This window comes from Lissotriton vulgaris, chromosome 2_1 (assembly GCF_964263255.1).
Source record: "Lissotriton vulgaris chromosome 2_1, aLisVul1.2, whole genome shotgun sequence".
NCBI lineage: Eukaryota > Metazoa > Chordata > Amphibia > Caudata > Salamandridae > Lissotriton > Lissotriton vulgaris.
This window is the reverse complement of record NC_141687.1, coordinates 385,263,038-385,281,928: the sequence shown is the minus strand read 5'-3', so window position 1 is coordinate 385,281,928 and position 18,891 is coordinate 385,263,038. Positions and strand designations below refer to the sequence as shown.

General features: G+C 48.9%; 1 protein-coding gene across 2 annotated transcripts in view; it reads right to left on the bottom strand.

Moving 5' to 3' along the window:
- The window catches only part of INPP5K (inositol polyphosphate-5-phosphatase K), a 425,899-nt gene that overhangs the window by 86,785 nt on the left and 320,223 nt on the right, over window positions 1-18,891 (bottom strand). For both annotated transcript variants that reach the window (XM_086955215.1, XM_086955214.1), the window contains one exon: window positions 4,408-4,491. In XM_086955215.1, the coding sequence (XP_086811341.1) occupies window positions 4,408-4,491 (84 nt within the window). The remainder of the gene's footprint in view (window positions 1-4,407; window positions 4,492-18,891) is intronic.

Sequence of the window (18,891 nt, the reverse complement as noted above, 5' to 3'; positions counted from 1 at the left end):
TCAGGTGTAAAGCCATCTGATGTGAGAGGTGGCTTAAATATCAGAAATAGTCAGAGTAGGACAAAGTGGGCTAGCTCAGCTCCACCAAAACCACCAATCAGGGAAGTAGATTGTATATCAAATGAAAGCTGGGCTGCATTTATAATGTAGCTGGAGGTGAGAACTTTACTTCGTAGTTCGATTGATTGTAGACAAAAGTGGTTGTTCATTAGTGTCATAGTGAAGATTAACCAGGCCACTAGCAAACAGCTAATTCAACTGGGGTCTGAACTGTGGGTGCAAGCATAGACTAGAGCTACTCATGGGGCTCCAGACTCAGGATATACCAGATGGATTGCACCAAGTCAGCCCCTTTGCACACAGTAGGATCAAGCAGCCTAGCTTCTTTATCCAGCTCCCAGATTTTGCCATGCTGGTCTTGCTCATAAGGGTGCTGCTTCGGAGCAGAGTTGACATAGATATCAAGGCAGCTTCACTAATGACAGATTCTCAAGGTGAGGGGTCTCCTACTCTAAAAGTGAAATGTCTCACATTATCTTGTAGCTCCTTCGCTTTAGAGCTGCACTCTTGGCCTGGTTCAGATTTTGTTTTCGGACACAGCGGAAGGCTATGGCTTCTAAAAGGCTGCAGATTCCATACCAATATAAGTTCAGCTCATCTTTTCTGGGGATGTCCAGTCACAATACGTTACAGAATAGATATCTAGGTATACTGTATACACACCTCAATTTCAACCTACAGATGATGGAAAGAGGCCCTGTTGGGAATACAGTGCTCAATGAGAGGGCACAAGTCTTGATGCCCCACACTGAGAACCTTTCTTTATTAAACAGATTAAAGGCATTCAGAAGTCTCTTCATACCACGGTCAGACTACATTAGAAATAATTTCAGTTTAAATTGGCCACTGATCAAGCTCCACTGCTGCAGAATACAGATATTTCCGCCCTTTATTGTAAGGAATCTCTTTTTTAAACCTGAAACTCACTTGCAGACAGAAGACTCACTCGCTGCTCTAGAAGCTAAAACCCACACAGAGATCCTGGCCCCTTTTGTGGTCAAGGTCTTAAATGTATCCTTATCCACAGACTCTGCCCGACCCTTATGAGTGCAATAATTACACTTTTTTTTGCAAAAGTCCTCCTTAGATAAGATACCGCTTTGCATAGCAACTTCCATCTCACTGCAGGATTGTTCTGGAAGACCAAACACTGGAAAAATGTGGGTTTACCTGGCACATTTAGAGAGAGACAGCCTCCTAGACTCTTACCAGTCAAGACTTTGCCTTAGACATGGAACCAAGACAGCTCTCGTGGAGGTCTGGAATATGCTAATTGAACTGCGTTTTGTAGGATTGATTAGTGGGTTTCAACACCATCAACCATTCGCTTCCTTCGGAGTGCATTTGTAAGGTGTTGTGGGTCTCTATTTCGACATTAAGCTAGTTTGCCTCCATATGCATTACGCTTAATACTTCTTTCGCTTTTCCACAATCCATGCTCTCTCGGGTGATATTTAACATTTATTTTAGATCGTTTCTCCTCCTTGTTCATTCTGAAGAACTTCTTATGTTGAATAAATCTTAAGGAGTCGTATCAACCTAATTCCTTTAGAAAGTTCAATTCAAGGAGTGAAAAAGCCTCAAATTCAATGAAGGGAAAAGAGAAGTACTGCTTCTTCGCTCCAAGCACCTTTGTTCATTCTGCACTTGCAGTTATTACCAGTTATCTTACTAGGAGTGTAAACTGAGTACTCTTTTGCAGTAGGAAATTTGGGAATCTTCAGGAACGTTGACATGACTTTAGCTCCTCAAACTGACTAAGTGATCAGTAACTACTAGTTTAACCTTCATCCATTGCTTAGAGTCCCCCACTTTCTTCCAATCGTCATACATCCTTTGGTGTTTGGGCTCTATATAAATTCAAACTTGACTATAGGAATGCCCTATTTAGGGAACTTTAAGCACCACTTTACAACACTGTAATGCTTTCAAAATGCCACAGTGCAGTTTGTCTTTAGTTTGCACATAGAGGACTGTGTCTTTCATCCAAGGAGTTGTCCTACCAGCTGATAGTAAGCACAAGAGTGCATTTCAAAATTCCGATTCTGACTTTGGTTCATAAATGCTTGAATACTGTGCCTGTCTACTTGATTCAAAAGATTACCTAGAACTGCCTCAGACGACCACTCATCACCAGTGACCACTCATAGCTGATCATTCCTGTTACTACTTGTAGCTAACTGAAGGGATTGACAATTTTCAGTCTTGGAGACTTAACTCAGGAACCGTCTCCCTCTTGAGTTGTAGAAATTTCAATCTTTAATGTTGTTTATGAAAAAGAGAAAAGTTGGCTTCCGGCCCACAAGCCAGGCCCTCGTCTTATCACACGCTAACAAAGAAGGTGCACTACTCACTGTTCTCCAAGAGTCATCAGTGACACCTATCAAAGATGTTATTTATGTAGGAGCTCGAGTAATCACCAACCTAAGAAGGTTCCACCACATCTCTCCTGTCTTGAAAGAACAGCACTGGGTTCCTCTCCCAGCCACCAATCACTTCAAGACATGCTGAGTGATCTATAACAAATGCCACCAGAAGGTTGTTTGAGCTGATGGATCATTAAGAATTATTCCTTTCTGCTACACTCCGAGAAAGCAGCGGTATGCTAGATAGGATAATACTTCACAAGGATTGGCTACAGCAAAATGGAGGTATACTAAAAACACAATACAAATGTTCCTAGATTCAACCATACCGCTGTAATTCTAGATTGCACTGCCTGTAGCTTGCTTGGGCCACCACACTCATTTCTGGATTGTCTGAATTTCATGACAACACTTGGCGGCTGCAACACCAAAGCGGACAAACTCCAGTCACAGAGGCCCAGGAGGCACCAGATAAGTGGGAGGACAAAATCGAGAGGCCTATGGGTCCGCAGAGGAGCAGGCATGAGGAGAGTGTAGTACTCTACCCAATGCCTGACCCTAAGATGGCCACCACTGGAGAAATCTGACACGTGGAGCTATCCCTTGTTTTAGACCCATAAGCAGCAGTACACAGGTCCAGGAAAGATCGTACTCGAACCTAAAATGGCAACTGACCCCCGTCGAAGGCAGGTTACGGGCCTCCCAGTGGGCAAGGCAGGGCGCCTTGAGGCAATCTGACGTGGCCACACGGCCTCGGGAGTGCTGCAGTCACCAGCCACCCATGCTAAGGCCCAAAAGAAGCACACTGGGTCCAGGAAGGATGATGCCTGTCCCTAAAATGACGACCTACCCCCGCCGAATGCATAAACTAATATGGGGATCAGCTAAGTGCCCTCGGCGATCTTTAAATAATCAGCTCACTACCAAATCACAGCAGCAGAGAACGCAAGAAAAGAGTGGGCCTGAGCCTCCCCCTCGAACTAAATTTTACACGAACTCCTAAGCGCAGAAACTGATCAACATGGCTGTTGTCAGGTGGAGCTGCCTAGACAACTAAAGAGGAGATCAACTCTGGGTCACCCCCTTGGCCGTCACCTACCCATCCGGACCTTGGACATAGTTCTCCTCTTCTCTACCCCTGCCTCTGATCCCTTACCTCACCCCTCTTCCTCCCATGCCACATTCGTCTTTTATCATGTACTTATGTAACATTGCTGTTTGTTTGTCTTTTTTTTGAGTATGCATCACCATACTCCAGTAACTATTTGTAACCATGTAACCTCACAAATCCTCATGTAAAGCGCTCTGATACCTCCGGGTCTAGCCAGCACTATAATAAACTTCTCAAATAAAAAATAAAAATAAAATAAACTTCCTTCAGCTCTATAGATGAATTCCCTGCAGACATGTTCCTGATGTGTTGTCTGCCATCTGTGTTCCCTCTAACTATGTTATTAGCTGACCAACCTGCTGCAGATTTTTTGTTCATCTGGGATTGGTTTCTTATCCCAAGACTGCAGATCCACAAGGAGTTTCATCACTACATCTAGTCTATTATCTAGTCTGTTGTGTCAATGAACATGAAATAGTAATTATTCACAAGTGGGAAGGAATTATTTAGAGTACAGTTGTAACGCAGGTAAAATCTTTACATAACAAACAGGGAGCTGGCAATGCTGCACTTGGGGTGGTATATCAGGAGGTGACTGTGTTAACTCTTCCTTCAATCTTAACTTGTCAACCTATCATACCTTGCAGGATCACAACTACAAATGCCTTTACCTGTGGACTTCAACTAGTATGGAATTCCTTTATGCACTTTGTACTTTTATATTTTAGCTTCTGCCACTCAGATGTTTCACAGTCAGTTCTTGTCTTTTAAGATCCTACCAAATACAACAATATGTTGTACTGACTCATCAGTCCTGCACAATACAGATATTCAGCCAGATATCACTAACAAGAATGATTTTATACTGACCTGATTGACATCCTCACTGAATGAAATTTCATCATCTTTGACCCAGGCGTACGTCACATAGTCATTTGTATGTCTGAAGCCAACCTATAGACAAAAATTCAGAAACTTAGAACTTAAAGTCAGGTTGAGAAGCAGCAACAGCTTATCTAGGGCATGATGAAATGCAAGGCATAACCTCATATATGGGACACTGTGAAGAGCGCAGGTCTAAAATGTAAAAGGGAACATGGTGAGGACCACAGCTAGAGCATGGCGTAGGTGCTGGGCATATTAACTCAGTGTTAGAAATGTGGCAGTTCAAGCAAAGTGACATTTTCCACCCTCACCAACATCCGTCCCCATCCAACTGTGAGGCCAGTTGTCCCCACACTGTGTTGATATCTGTGTCATACTGTATTTTTCAAATTTTCCTAACTTGCCCTGACATTTCCGCTAGTGAAAGCAAGAATCTCCAAGTCAATTAAAGGTGCTTGATTTCTTCTATGACGATCCCCAGCAGAGCAGGAGGCTAAGCAGAAAAGAGTGGGAACCTAAATGTGCCGTAACCGGTAGTTGAGAGTTGCTACTGCTTTCAAAAACCAGGGAACAGGAAGGCTTCTAGTTGGTTGCAGCAGTTTCAATGTCCAGGGCCATGAGCACCTTTTACCTGTTACCCGATGAGAAGTCAAGCCAAGTTCCCACCGCTCCACCTGTAAACTTCATCCATTCTCTTCTATAACTGGGCTAAGAACCTTGTATGCAAGTTTCTACACTACTGTTACATGGCTGGAATAACATGTTAATTGATTCCTATGGTGGACACAGTGAATGTTGCACTAAAGGCTTTTTCTCCCTATGTTTATCTTTGTTCATTGTATGAACATGACAATCTACATGCTGCTCCCTGTACATGTCTGGGAGGGCAGAAGAATATACATCCATTTCCGCAGGCTCAAGACATCTGCCCAGCAACATTACATGAGTTCACCTCCTCTCTGTGATGTGCTGGGCATTACTCAGCAACAAGTATCAAGTTGTCCTCGCCCTGGAATAAACAAACTAACTATTTAATTACTGCCCTCTTGCTTGTCCTGCAAAATCTTGCGGCTGGCTGAGAGTTCAAAATGCAAAGATAGTTTTGACTTTGTTAACCTCGTCTTGCTACCAGTGACCAAAGAAAAAATAATTATCGGACCCTTGAGCTAATAACTTGTGCTTCCTTTTGATATCAAGGAAAAGCACTGTTGTACTAGCTCAGAGAAGTTCTGCAAGGAACATAATTCTACATATTACTGTTTTACCCCCGAAGCCTAGGACCAAGCCTAGAATATGGAGAAGCTTTGTTGCTGCAACCAGCTCTGGAAGAACACGAGCTGGTTTGTAGAGAAGCTGGCTCATGACCAAGAGGTTACACAGCATGGCATAGCACACAAAACATCCATGAAGGTTGTTTTTAAAATATAAGGCGCTATGAAGACATGCAGCGTAACTGGCCATAAGCGTTCAAAGGAACCCTGCAACACACAGGAGGTAAAGGGCTTCATCTTCCCCAACTCGACCTGGCCACCTCTGACTTTATGAGACCCCATAGCTCTAATTTCCTACCTGAGTGAGGTACAGATGCTTTCTCTCTTCACCATAGGCTAGTGTGCAATTAGCTGTGGTGCTTCACCCTGATTCTGGAACCTCTTGACCCACCTCTGCAGAATTTGGGAAGCAGAGATATTGTGCTCCGAAGTCACAAAAGCCCAGGTGGAAAAAACACATTATCCCAAATCAGCATTCCAAGTACTTTATTTGGTCAGTTCTGACCCTTCTTGCAATTAAGTAATCTATTCTGACCTGACAATTTTTTTAATGTATGGGCAAAGGGGTTAATATTACCACCAGATCCATCATGCACTTGTAATAACCCATTTTTACCTGATATGGGTCTTTTTCAGGGTGTAGGGGGTTCATTAGAAAAGCTTTTATTATAATGGCATAAATTCAGTCTATATTTCACACTATATGTTTGCTGCTGCTCAGATGTCTGCCTCCATTAACAAGTGTACCTACTGATGGGGGGCATGGCCTAACAAGTTGGCCGACTAGACGTGTTCTTGCTAAGCTCCTGCCCCAATGTTGAATTAATCCTGCTGTAATCCTGGCGTAGTGGTGTCGCCGAGCGTGATCCTGCAGTGGGGGCCCCCTCTGATCCCCCCTGTGGACCCGGAGCCGTGATCACGACTCTGCCTGCAATGAAAGAGCAGCGCGTGGCCCCGGTCGGACCCGCCGGAGCCCGGACCTAGATAATGGCGGCCTCCGCGATCCGGAGCAAGTGAGACGCGCCGCGGAGCTTGAGGCGGTATCAGCACAGGGAGCTGCTCCCACGGAGGTCGGGACGTGGTGCGGGACCCCACGGGGGAGAGCCGGTGATTGCTGGCAGCGGAGCGCGTCTGGCGGGCTGCCCGCCGCGGATCCTGGGGTGGCGTCCACGTGAGGCCGGTGCTGTGGGGCCTGCACGGGCCCAGGTTGCTGCTACCAGAGGGCAGAGTGGAGGCCCGTAACTTGAATAGTGCCGGTGAGGACTGGGCGGTCTGTAAGCTCCGGGGGCTCCCCTGCCCCCCCTGCCCTCCCACTGGAAGAAGGTGAGGCCCTGCTGCTTCTGGAGATGGTGGAGGTGAGGAGCGGTGGTGGGTTGGGGCGGACCTCCGCGTGAGATCCTGGGGACGAGGAGCAGCCTGATTCCATCCTTGTAGTTGCTGCCTGGCGGAGGAGCGGGGGCCCGCGCCCTCAATTAATGTTATTGACAACCGGCCTGACTGCTGGATAGTTTCCCCCCTTCTGAGGAACTGGTGTGCCTGGACAGTCCCTGAGCCCGTAGCAAGGCAGAAGGAAGGTGGCACCACCGCATGGTGGTCCAGTGGGAGAGAGCCCGAGGCCCGGTCAGGAGGTCCCCAAAGAGCCGGGGTGTTGCGGCCTACCATCGCCCTGGTAGTGTCGGCCTGACGGTGCCTGGAGGACCTGCGCGGCGTCCCACGTTCGGGGCGCCCTGACGGAGGGGTCACTGATGAGTCGTGACGGGGCCGGAAGAGACCTTAAGGTGGCACGTGGGTCGGCCTGGGCTACGAGGAAGAGATTGAGACATTGTCATAGAGGCTGGAGTGTGGCTCACAGGGTGGTCCCGGCAGTGTTTGGGACTGGAGGACAGCTGGCCAGGTCGCGAAGGACGCCGAGGTGACCCGTGGGGTGGCCGCTGCACCTGGGAACCCACCCACCTACCGACAATCCAATTCCCTGACACAGTATTCTGGAACGACAGCGCGGGATATGGGGAAGGACATGCCAACGGGAGGAGCCCAGTCAAATAAAATCATGCAATACACCGTCCCAGGCCCGACGTCGATGGAGCGACTCGGAACTGATCGGGAGGTGGGGGCCCGCCAGTTTGCTGCGGCCCGGGACAAAGCTGATATCTTGGAGGCGATCCGGGACTCAAGGGTGGAGCAGGAAACCAAAATGGATGAGAAGACAATGGATATCAACCATTTGCGCCTGGACCTCCGGAAGGTGGCGGACAGGGTTACCACCACTGAGAAGGACCTGGGTGCACTAGACTACGAGGTTCGCCAGTTGAAAGACACGGCGGCGGCTCTCCAGGAGCACACAGCCCGGCTGGAGGATAGGGCGGAAGACGCAGAAAGGACGTCCAGGCGGAATAATCTTCGCTTCATGGGATTTCCGGAACGGGCAGCGGGGCCAGCGGCGGACCTCTTCCTTGAGGACTGGAACGGCAAGGTATTCCCTAATCTGCGCCTCTCGAAAATGTCTGCAGTGGAGAGGGCGCACAGGACTCGTGGGCCGCCCCCAAAACCGGGATCCCCACGTAGGGCTATAATAGCCCGGCTATTCAATTTCAGGGACGGGGACACGATCCTTCAGCACATCCGAAACTCTTGCCCGCCCAAATTCGACAATCAGGACATTCATATCTTCCCGGACTATACACGGAAGGTGCAAGATCTCAGAAATGATTTCCTAAGGGTTAAGCGAAGGATGCAGAGCCAGAACATTAAATACAGCTTGCTGTTCCCGGCCAGACTCCGGGTGCAGCACGGAGACAAGACGCACTTCCTTGTTCACCTGTCGGATGAGGAGGAGTGGATGGACTCACTGGGTCTGGCAGACCATGATTGACACATGACTGGCAGGAACAGAGACGCCGAAGTGGGAGGCGGCGGAACCGGCGAGGTGGAGAGAGAGCCCAGCACCCCGGAAGACATAATCCAGAGGAGGGGGGACGTATCACGGTGGGACCGGATGGTACTCTTCGGGCGGAACTGAAGGCGATCCCAACCCAGAACCAGTTCTCTCCATTATGTTTGGTACAGGAAACACAGTCGGAGTCGGAAGGTGCCCCCAGCCCGGCTGTGGAGGACTCATGAGACAAATGACTGATGATCCTGGTGGTAAGAGTCAGAATAGTGGGGTCACAGACACTGAGTATCTCTATATTCTTTTTGGCCCACGGGAGGAATATCCAGGCCAGAGAGACTTGCATTGGGGACATTCGCCCAGAGACTCGGGGGGACGGAGAGGGGGGGGGCTTGCAACCTGCTTTCTAACAGTGGTTACACTATTGCGTCAGTTACTGACTCAACTGGCTGGCTATAGAGTGCTAGGGCGGCCGGGCTAGACCTATGGTCGGGCCGGGCTGCAGGGTACCAGTCAGTCGGCTGCATGACACTTGGGGGGGGGGGATCTTTTAGGAATTGGGAACGTGAAATTTCTGTGTTTTGGTATTCATTGATTACAAATTGAGGGGGGGGGAGTGTAAGGGTGGGTGGAGCTTTGGGGAGGGGTTCTGAGTCCTCTAGCCAGGTTTGGGTTAGGAGAATGCAGAATACCGCCTGTGGGTGGGGGTTGTTGGGGGGGGTCTTGTTCTGGTTTTGTTGGGGTTGCTGCCGGGTCTCAATGTAGCTTTATTGCAAGACACACAAGATGTTCGTATTTGCAGGGGTCACAATGGTGGGTTCTGGGGGGTCCCTGGTGTAATAGAAGGGTGCTGTAATACAATCAACTACTAACGAATGGCGGGTGATGCACAAAGATATAAGTTCATAACGTGGAACGTCAGGGGGCTCAAAAACATGATTAAGCAGATTATGGTGGCCACTTACCTCAGGCGCTATGGGGTTAGCATAGCCTGATACAGGAGACAAACCTTCGGAGGGATTGCCTCAAATATGTCCAACGTAGATGGCGGGGCAGTTTTTCGCCACGTCTACTCGGGGTTCGCATGGGGTGCATTGATTTGGGTGTCGCCGGGAGTCGCCTTCAGGGCCATACACACTAAGCAGGATCCGGAAGGGCGGTTTGTGATGGTGACGGGGACGCTGGATGGGCGTAGCTTATGCCTGGTCAATATTTATCCTCCGAACACCGACGAGGGTGAGTTTTTCGGGAGGGTGTTGAGACAGTTAGACCTGGACCCAGACACAGAACTACTTATTGCAGGAGACTTTAATTGTGCCCTTGATGGGGATTTAGATCGGTACCCCCCAAAATTGGGCGCAAAGCCTAGAATGAGAGAAGCGATGGGCCAGATGCTTCAGAGCTATGGCATACTTGATACATGGAGGCACTGCAACCCTACCAGTCGTGTGTATTCGTGCCATACACCTGCTGCCAACACCCATAGTCGACTGGACCAATTTTTTTCTCCAGGGAACGGCAATGCATCGAGTAGTGGGGATCCAATATTTGGCCCAATACTTGTCTGATCACTCACCGCTCCTGCTCACCTACTCGTTAGACAGACCGCGGCCCAAGATTCCATTGTCGAGGCTCAACACGGAGGCGCTGGGTGACCCGACCTACAAAAAGGCTATCTTATGGGGGCTTGAGGCATATCTGGAGGTTAACTGGGGCTCGGCTGGCACCAGGGCGACTGAATGGGACGCAATGAAGGTGGTACTCCGAGGGATCTGTCTGTACACGGAGGTGCAGAATGATATGGGCCAGTTGGTATATACTCAACATGAGATCAATAATGTCTTCCGGACCCATCTCTGTAAAATATATTCTGAGTCTCGACCCCATACGGGTCCTGAGGGAGTGGAGGTGTACCTTGAGGGGTTGCAACTGCCCTGCGTGGACGTCCCCCTACGGGAGGAAGAAATACGAGCAGCGATTGCACACCTGAAGACAGCCAAATTCCCCAGGATGGATGGATTAACCGCTGAATTTTATAAGGAGTTCAAGGGGGTCCTGATCTTGAAGCTCCTCGAAATTATGGTAGAGGCCTACGACAGCAGCTCACTCCCGGATTCCATGCCCGCTCTCCCCACTACTCTTCACCCTGGCGATAAAACCGCTGGTGTGTCATATCCGCACGGTGCAGGAGAGACAGGGCATACGGGTGGGAGACATGGAGCATGTGGTGTCACTGTATGCTGACGATGCGTTGATCTACCTGAATCGGCCGTCGCAGTCGCTGTCGACACTGATAGCCGCAGTGTCGCAGTTTACAGCTGCTTCGGGGCTTGCAGTTAATAAAACAAAATCACTGCTTTTTGCGATTGGGGACCAGACCGACTGGGAGGGGGTCCATCGCCCGGAGTTGGGACTTCCGTGGGTAGAGGACACACTCCGCTATTTGGGGGTGTGGATAGGACGGAACGCGACAGTCTTCTTCCAACATAACATGGGGAGGATAATCCGGGGGCTGTAAGGAAGCATTGCCTTTTAGAACACCCTCAAGCTTTCACTGATGTGGAAGATTGCTCTTATAAAAATGGTTGGTCCTCCCGCGCTGTCTATACACAATGCAGGGTTCTTCTATGAACTGCCGCACCGGGTCTTCATGGAATTGGATTCCCTGTTGATCCTATTACTGTGGAATGGGAAGCGCTGCAGGGTGAGTCTAGAGGTCCTGAAACGCAGGTGGGGCTTAGAAGTCCCGGATCTAGAACTGTATTATTTTGCGTCACAACTGCAGCATGCGATAGCCTGGCTGGATACGGACCCATCTTGGGAGAGGTCCTTAATGGCAAGTACAAACGGGATGGAGCAGTTGGGAGCGCTGCTGTGGAGGGTAAAGGGGGGACGGGAAAACGGCCTTCCGTTGGTCCGGATGGTGGCCACGATGTGGAATCCAGTGGTACGCCGTCTAATTCGAGACAGGCCGTTCGCCCCTGAGATGGATCTATGGTTAATGCCTCCCTTTGCCCGGATAGAACAGCTTATGTCAACGGACAAATGGAAAGAGGGGGGCTGCCTGATGCTGTCCAACCTTTATCCGGAGGACAAATTCATTACATATCAAGAGGCGGTGACAGCCTTCGAGTTGGGACCGGGGCAATTTCTGCAATATGCCAAAACAGCGGCGATGGTGCGGCAATTATGGCCCTTGTTTCCGGAAGCCCCGGTGCACAACCGTACTCTGGTTACCATGATAGCGATGGCAGGGGGCCGTAAGTTTGTGACGCATCTCTACAGGGCTCTGAGGGAGGATAAAAAGTTGGGTCCCCTGGCGATAGAACACAAATGGCAGCAGGTGTGTACGCAGGAGATTACACCACAAGAGTGGGAAAAAATACACGAGAGTGTGCGGAAGGCGTCAGTAAGTAATCGCTTCAAACAAATTCAATATAACATTATACACATGACTTATCTTTCACCTGCGAGAATTCAGGCCCGAGATGTCGTAGCCCACAGGCGGATTTTATACGGCGTGCCCGGAACTCCAATCATACTGGGGGGCGGTCCTGATGGAACTGACGAGGGTGGCGGGATGGATGGTGGAGATGGATCCGCATGTGTGTCTCCTGGGTTTGATCCCTCGGGATCCTAAGCGGAAAGTAAGCAGACGCTTTATAGTGTTGGGGCTGGTTGTAGCCCGGCGACGCATCGCGATCCACTGGTTGGCCCAACGAGGCCCGTCACTCACAAAATGGAAGACAGACCTGCGGGAATGGGCACTGGCGGAGGAGGGGCACATACAGAACACTAGGAGGGATGGCAAACTACCCGAGGTCCTACTGGCTTGGGAGGCAATGTTAAAGGAGATGGCGGGACAAGACTCCCAGTTGACACAGACCAGTTCCGGGACAATGCCCTCTGGGCAGGGGAGGCCCCTGAACAAGTAGGACCCTTACAAGGGGACCCAAATCAGAGATAAGGCAACAAACTGCATCACTAAGGGCCCAGCAGCAGGGGAGAACAGGGGGGCCGGCGTTGGGGGGAGTTAAAGTATTTTAGCCTAAAACTTGTTATTAAAAAAATGATGGTTAGCATTAATAATAACTGTAAGGTAGTATTCAATGGAAGGATATTATGTCTGTAGCGCATAGGATTGCAATGAATGCTTTTGAAGGTGTCAAGATTCTTTCTGATCAAAAATATGAGACAGGAAATTTCTTTTAGTCCAGCTCAATGTGCTCCAGATGAAAGAAGAACTCCAGGCGACCTAGTGCTGTAAGACTAGAATTTAAATAATGCAACCATGCTATACTAGTTACCCTCTTCAAACTAATACAATCACTCAATATCACTCAATTAAGTTCAGTTTCCTCCTTAACTCAAACTAAAATCCACCTTAAAATTTTGTTCTGGCCTAGTTCCTGGTGGAGTATATAAGAAGGCATTCTCTAGAGTAAGAATTACAGACGTCTCATAAATTGGTTTGTATGTTAGTGGAGTCTGAGTAACACCATATATCACTACAATAAGGAACAGTTAAAACGCACTTAGCTAAATAGATCTTTAATAAGACTTTTATAGGCTTTTTATCAAATTTAACACTTTAATTTAATTTAATTGCAGGTTTTATATAGCGCTAGGAATCGACTCCCGGAGGAGTATCTCCGCGCTTCGACCGCTGGGGAACCCGTCCTGGCTCACCCTGAGAGATGGTCCCTAATGGATATCTCTAAGTTGCGACGAAGCATCCCCGGCGGTCTGGGGGGGCCGTTGTGAAGATGAGACAAGCTAATGCCCAGAGTTGCCGAGTGTGGTCCCTGACTGGAGTAGGCACCGAGGCGAGAATTATCGAGCCCGCTGACCATGGTCCACGACCCTACCGCGTCGGGAATCGAACCCTGGTCCCAGGCTGTCCTCTGCTTACAGGTCTGCCGCCTCTAACCAGTGAGCCACACCACTCCATGCATGCTAATATGACACTCTAGTACTTTAGACAATCTAATTTTGGAGGATCTGGGGCCACTACCATGAAGTGTGATTTGCCAAAGTTGGCACTCAAGTCTGGTGAATTCTCAAAAGTTACAAAGGAATCAAGTAATTGATGTAACCCAAAGAAGTTCTGGGAAGAAGGACCTCACCATCTGTGTAGAATACTGCTGAGATGGGTGGGAAGCCAACATGAGTCATGTCCTTTCTCTCATCCACTAAGGGTGCCTCTATGGGATTGATATATAGAGTGAAGAGGAAGGGAGCTAAAATGCACTCTTGTACGACACCACCCCTTAAATTCAAAAGCCTGCATACAACAGCCATTCTGTCAATACCTCATTGAAGCACACATGTTCCTATGGATGTCCCTTAGAAAGTATACGGTCAGGGACTACCTTTAGTGAGAACATGATGTTCCATAATTTGACTGTATTAACCCTATTGAAGGTAGATGTGAGGTCCATATAGGCCATGTGCATCAACTCCTGATTGCACACAGCGTATTTAGGGATTGGTCAAAGCGGGCCTAAACCTGTCCTATAATTGTTTCAAATATACAAGATTATATGGTGTTTTTCCACCTACTGAGACCACCGGTTCAAGATCCTCTGACCAAGCACTTTGACAACTGTGGCAATAAGCAAGATAGCCCTGAAACAACTTGGATTGTTCTGGTCTCTTTTCTTAAACACCCGGATGATTTTGAAAAGGGTCCAATATGACAGAATACCAACACTACCGCTGCATTTAAGACCATGGTCAAAAGCAGGGCCCAGATACGTATATCAGATTTCTACATATCTGAAGGGCCAACTGCCTAATTTTCTGATACGGCCAGTATTTCATTGCTGACCTCCTGCACACTGCAAACCATATCACGGACTCCTGAGGGTAAATATGTATCATTATTCAAGTGCATAGTAACAGCAGGGCTTAAAACACCTCAAAATGTGGAGGCCCTGGCGAGCCCCAGAGGGGCGGCTATCTCCACACGTTTGAGACTGGTACAATTCAAATACCTTCACTGCACATATTTCACTAGGGAGCGCCTGTGGAAGGCGGGTATGATAGGGTCCCCTGAGTGCCTGCGATGTGGCTCAGAGGTAGGCACACTCTTACATATAACATGGGATTGCCTAGGGGCTGCATAGGTTCTGGGCCGGGGTCTTTCGATGTCTATCAGAAGTATTGGCATGGGAGCTGTCCAGGGAACTGAAATTGGCTTTGTTGCAGGTTATGGAGGGGGTTGGAGGCAATTAATATAAACGTCACTTGTTATTGCTGGGATTGACCTTGGCCAAACGGGATGTAGCAAGAGCTTGGAAGGCACCTCTGGCCCCGCCTCTGACCGCCTGGAAGAATGGCATGGACTTCTGTATGGGGCTGGAGCAGCCTGTCTTTCTGGCCAGAGGATGCCCCCGTAAGCACTTCTGGATTTGGAAAGGTGGGCGGACTACAGGGGGCTGGACCTTGACCCCCCCCACCGGAAAACGACACCACTCGACATTTTAATCTCTAAGGGGGGTTGGAGCACGATGGAAGTGGTCTGACGGTTTTTGCATATGATCATTGTTTCCTATACTGGTCTCAGTAGACTGGGACACAGTAGCAAGCGCAACCGGGGGGGGGTGGGTTGTTGGGGGTGGAGGTGTGGTGGCGAGTGTTTGTATTATATGAAACTGTCTGACACTACTGTGCTTGCTTCATTGATGTGTGCAACAGAACCCGGAGACCGGGGCTTTGCATTTATATTTGTGCAGACTAATAAAAAGTGTTGTGAAAAAAAAAACTCAAAGGGAAAGGGAAAGACAGCGGGGGACCCTTTGCCTGGGCAGAGATGGGGTGAATACGATTCTCCCACAATAAAGCGCAACGAGTAAAAGAAATTGTTTGAACAAGTTGAACCCAAGCTTCCTCTTACAGGAGGCTTTTTCATTCTTTAACCACGTCTTTATATTGTGAATGGAACTTAGGCACATCTGTCTATCTAATTTATTGCATTTTTGATGCCGTCAATAAATACCGATGGGCCCTAAAGCAGTGCCGTTCAAACGATCAATAACTTGGTACAGAATTTAAAGCACCTGGGATAGTTAATTCCACTTTTGTCTTTTTCAGGATGATAATATTTCAGCTGCCTCTGAATTCATGTTCAAACAAACCCCAAAATTATAACTGCATCATGAAAATAGCTTAATATATTATCACTTTACTCTTCCTCAATCTATGTCCTTAATTCACTATTTTTACACCCTTACCAGGCATGGTACTCTTAGGACTCTTACCCCAATCCATGGAAAGTCTGATTGGCTTGTGGTCACTGAACCCCCTCTATATGAACTTGAAGTCTTTACTTTGAAGGGCAAGTGTACCGAGCACAAAAATAAAATGAATATCAGAGGAATACCCTCTCGCAGTAAAGGTTGGTCTTGCCAAGTGAAAACATCTCTTTTCTTCATTGTAAAAATACGGTTGACATTGTGTAGCATCATATTTAACATTTTCACTTTCTGTGTGTGTTTGAGATGTATATCATGAAGTACGTAACTAGATGGAAAACGTTTAAACATTTGACAACTTTCCGCACAGCAGTGAATGATGAAATTCCCCAGAAAGACTACAGAAATAAATAACTGGTGCTCTTCCCTGGACCACTCAAACAATGCACAAAAACAGTGCATGTGCTCTGGATATTTTTGAGAGGAATTAGTTATAAAAAATGAAGAATCATAAGCCTCTTTTTATGAGAAGGATAACAACACCAGAACTAGATTGTACAATCCAGTTGGAATTCCTGGCATTTGGCATTTTATAGAAAATTGACACCCATGTGATAAAACCACTTTGGCTCTACCAAAAGAAGATGGAGTGGCCGAGCAATATATAGCTCTAAAAACATACAGATTTTTTTAGAGACCTACCAAGTTTCCTGCCTACAAATAATTCTGTAACATTTGATAAAATCCAACTTAAATGGAGCATTTTTCTTTGAGTCAAGGCCCACAATGTTCCACATCAAAAACCCCAAAGAGGAAGAATTTGATAATGGCATAGTAATATAATTTCGTACATCAGTTAGGCAATCTATGACTCTCTCAGGGGAAGTGTGACCCAGTCAATCAACATGCTCAAGGGTACTTAAGGCATCGAGGGCCAGATTTACGACCACTGGAAATTGTGACTCGCAAATTGCGACAAATTACGCAATTTCCAACGTACAACAGTGTCTGAGAGACTGTTAGCGATTCCAAATGGGATCACAAAATTCCATGCCTCATGAATATTAATGAACCTGTCGCTAATGTAAATTTTTTTTGTACTTGTATAGCGCACAGCTACCCGCAGTGGGTTTCCCGGCGCTTGTACGAATACCGCAAGGGAACCCTTCCTGGCTTTCCCTGTGAAGTGTCCACTCCTGGGCACCCCCATGGTGCAGACCAGGCATCCCTCGCGTTGTGGGGGCCGTTGTGGAGACTAAGCAAGCTATTGCCCAGATTTGCAGCGTGGGACCCATAATCAGAATAGGCACTGAGGCGAGAATATCCGGTCAGGGGAATTAATGAGCCAGAGAACCGCCAGGGCAGGAATCGAACCCTGGTCCCTGGCCAGAACTCTGCATCGAGGTCTGCCTGCTCTAACCATTGAGCCACACTCCTCCACGCAATTTGCGACCCTTCGGGAATGGCGGGCACACCCAGGGATGGTGGCCTGCTGGGGTCAGCAGACCTCCATGTCTGGGACTGCTTTTAAATTAAGCAGTTTTAAAAAAATGCAGCCCGTTTTCCTTAAAGAAAAACGAATTTCATTTTTAAATGCAATTAGTTTTCCTTAAAATGTAACTTTTCATTTTCTAAGGGCAGGCAGGTGTCCTGGGACCACTGCCTGTCCTTAAAAAATGTTTGTGCATGCATTCCCAAGCAGGAAGGGGTCCCCTGGGACCTCTTCCCGTTTGCGAGTGCTTTACCACCCTTTTGAAGAGTGTGGTAAACTGCGAGTGTTTTGCAATCGCAATTGTGGTCGCAAAACATTCTTACACAGCTTGTGGGATTGCTATTAGGAAGGGAACGCCCCTGGGGGGGGCGCTAGAGGGCGCACCGCGGAATGGCTGGCGTGTAAGTCAGCTCCGCCGGACGGGTGAGGGAAAAGCGGTCCCATAACCCCCGAAACTGCTCCACTGCCCGCCACGGACAGAGATATGGCAATCGGAAGGTGGGCGTGATGTAACGCTGACATTGCAGCGCTGTGGCGAGGAGACATAGGGAGAAAACGGAGATCACCGACGTGAGGATGACCGGCGATCCAAGATGGCGGAGATCGCGACTCGGGGCACCGAGTCGACCGGGTGCTAGCAGCCCCTAAAAACGACCTGTGAGCGGCCACAACCCCACACTACTGCAGCGGTGACGCAGCGCTGCCCGAGACGAAGCCCTGGAAGCCCCCGCAAGCGGTGCCGGCCCGGCGACGGGGATGCGTTCCACAGCCCACAAAATGGCGGCCACGGTGACACGCACGGCCGGAGGGACCGCAAACGGCAATGCGAGCCTACAGTGACCATGAGTGAGTACCCAAGTAGCGGGCAGAGGCCAAGGCGTGCAGCGGTCGGCTGGAGGGGACGGCTAGAGGGGTAACAGCGGGAGAGACACTCCACCTGGGGCAACAGCACACGCTATTGTGGAGCAGGCACTGCACTGCACGCACAGCGCGACGGATACCTCTTAACGACACTCACTGCCAGGTGGCTAGCGAACTGACAACACTGGGACGCGGCCCCGTCACCTTGTTGGAGAACACAGAGTACTACACAGGACTACACCTTGCTGGGCTGCCCGGCGCCTCCCTCTTCAGTAAGGGCGACAGAGATGACACGGTAACGGCGCTGCAGCCCCTACAATAGCGCGACAGGGTGTACATGCCAGACCACCGCGACGTTTGCTGGCAAGACTACTGATGGCAAAATGAATAGAGAAGGGCCAAATGAATAAATCAGCGGCGATAGGGACACAGGGCAATCCATCGAGGCGAAAACGAACAGCGATAGTGTCCCCGGCTGCAACCAGTCCAGCGCAGCGCACCAGCAGTCCGATTGTGTCCTCCAGCGGCATGGGGAAACCGGATAGAAATCAATCAAAACTACCCTTCGAGTCCAGGAAACAAACGCCAAAAACCGCGCCTGCCACAGACGCGGAAAGGGATCAAGACCTGGTAGAAGGTGCCAACATGGAATCGGTACTACGTGCTATCCAGCAGAGCCTGCAGGAGATGAACAACAAGATGGACGCGGTCGTCCTGAGGGTGGACGCCATGACGGGGAAAGTGGAGAACCACGAGGAG